Consider the following 1,819-nt stretch of genomic DNA (forward strand, 5'->3'; position numbering starts at 1 on the left):
TAATTGTAGCTGGCAGGATATAAATGTATGTAAAAGATAAACAATAGATACAGAGGGGACATTATTGTTAGAATTTTTATTTTTTATTCCTGTAAACTCCAAGTGGAGCATAGGGCCACAACAACAGCTCCCAACGGAAGTTCTTGTTGCAGTTACTTGCAGCAGGTTGGTTTTTACGGGGTGGAGTTGCTAGCCCTGCACCCAACCCTCCTCCTTTCTCATCCTGGACTTGGGACCAGGCAAAGGCAGAGGTTGGCATGTTTGTTGTGATGGGGATTCGAACCCGCGACCCTCAGATTACAAGTCGAACGCCCTAACCACCTGGCCATGCCGGGCCTATTGTTAGAATTACTGTTCTTTAATTGTAGCTGGCAGGATATAAATATATGTACAAGAGGAACAACAGATAAAACAGGTTAATTGCATTTTATATGAATTATCTGTATTAATATTAGAATGTCACCACTGATGAAGGAGTAATGTATTTAGACAGTACAATGCTCACAGAATAGGCTTATGGTTGGAGGAATAAGTTTTATCCTTTTCCTAGTGAGGATACTAACTAGATTACTAATCATTGTAAAAGCCAACATTTCATAGTTTTAATGGACATAGATGGGTGTTTAAGGCTACAATTCATTATGGAGCAAGACTTGTCACAATAGCATGAAAGAAAACCCTCTAGCTCAAACAGCTATCGTGATGAAACACATTTCAAGCCATTATGGAGCAAGACTTGTCACAATAGCATGAGAGAAAACCCTCTAGCTCAAACAGCTATTGTGATAAAACTGAACATATCTCCTGGAGTTTGAAGTTAATAAAAGCTCACATGCTTTACTTAGAAATCATTGGCTGTTTTTATAGGGAAGATAACCAAATAAACTGGAATGAAATGAGGGAAATATATTCAAGGGCATCACTGACCTTCATAGAAGCATGCTACAGTAATGAAGAATGGAGGTCATCAGGCTGAGCAGGATTAATGATGGAGAAATAGTACCAAGGACAATAAAGACATCATTCCAGTAAAGTGCAATTAACCTGTGTAAAGTTTTTCTTCTCACTGGTTTTGAATAAATCAAATATGATTTAATGAATGAAACCAAAATCTTTGTGATATTTATTGTGAAACTGATGTTACAGATGTGGCCAGTAGCTGAGTTACCTAACAGTGAGACATTGTCATCAGAAGTAGACAACAACCTAACTGCACTACGATCTTCAGTGGTAACTCGGAATCAGGATCAAATTGAGTTACAGTATGTGATTGTAGTGGAAACCATCATCCGCTGGTTAGAAATTGTAGAACACAAAGTAATCCTAGCAAGATCATCTCGTACAGATAGGCAGTATGAGGTACAACAGGTAAGTAAGTTGTTATTAATTCAGTTTGGCTTAATAATACGTCACAACCACTTTACGGTAGTATTAAAGTTACAGGACTTGAATTGTGGGAAAGTTTTCTACTAAGGAACTCTGTCATAAAGGCTGTTGCAAACTTTTATGCTTCAACTGAAAATATAAAAAAAGAAAGAGATGTAGGATTTCAAAATGCTATGACTGTTAATTAGATACTGCATGAACTTGTTTGTATGTCATCTGTGATTAGCATAAATTTCTCAGAACTGTTATGGGTAATACATAGCACGACTTCACCGAAGCTGTTACAGATAACGTGTAGTACATGACTTTACCATATCTACTTATAGAACATGGAACCTATTGGTTCATCTCGGCTGTTTAAACTAAATTAAAATAATTCTATTAAAAAATCTTAAATCCAGACCTTATCATTCATATACTTATCAAGCGTTTT

General features: G+C 36.6%; 1 protein-coding gene and 1 long non-coding RNA gene across 2 annotated transcripts in view; one reads left to right on the plus strand and one right to left on the minus strand.

Annotated features, from left to right (window-relative positions):
• The window catches only part of LOC106470184 (nesprin-2-like), a 102,314-nt gene that overhangs the window by 39,249 nt on the left and 61,246 nt on the right, over positions 1-1,819 (plus strand). The window contains exon 13 of the mRNA XM_013930718.1: positions 1,147-1,368. Coding sequence (XP_013786172.1) covers positions 1,147-1,368 — 222 coding nt within the window. The remainder of the gene's footprint in view (positions 1-1,146; positions 1,369-1,819) is intronic.
• The window catches only part of LOC106470186, a 17,987-nt gene that overhangs the window by 13,128 nt on the left and 3,040 nt on the right, over positions 1-1,819 (minus strand). The gene's annotated exons all lie outside the window — the stretch shown is intronic.

This window comes from Limulus polyphemus, unplaced genomic scaffold (assembly GCF_000517525.1).
Source record: "Limulus polyphemus unplaced genomic scaffold, Limulus_polyphemus-2.1.2 Scaffold3866, whole genome shotgun sequence".
Taxonomy (NCBI): Eukaryota; Metazoa; Arthropoda; class Merostomata; order Xiphosura; family Limulidae; genus Limulus; species Limulus polyphemus.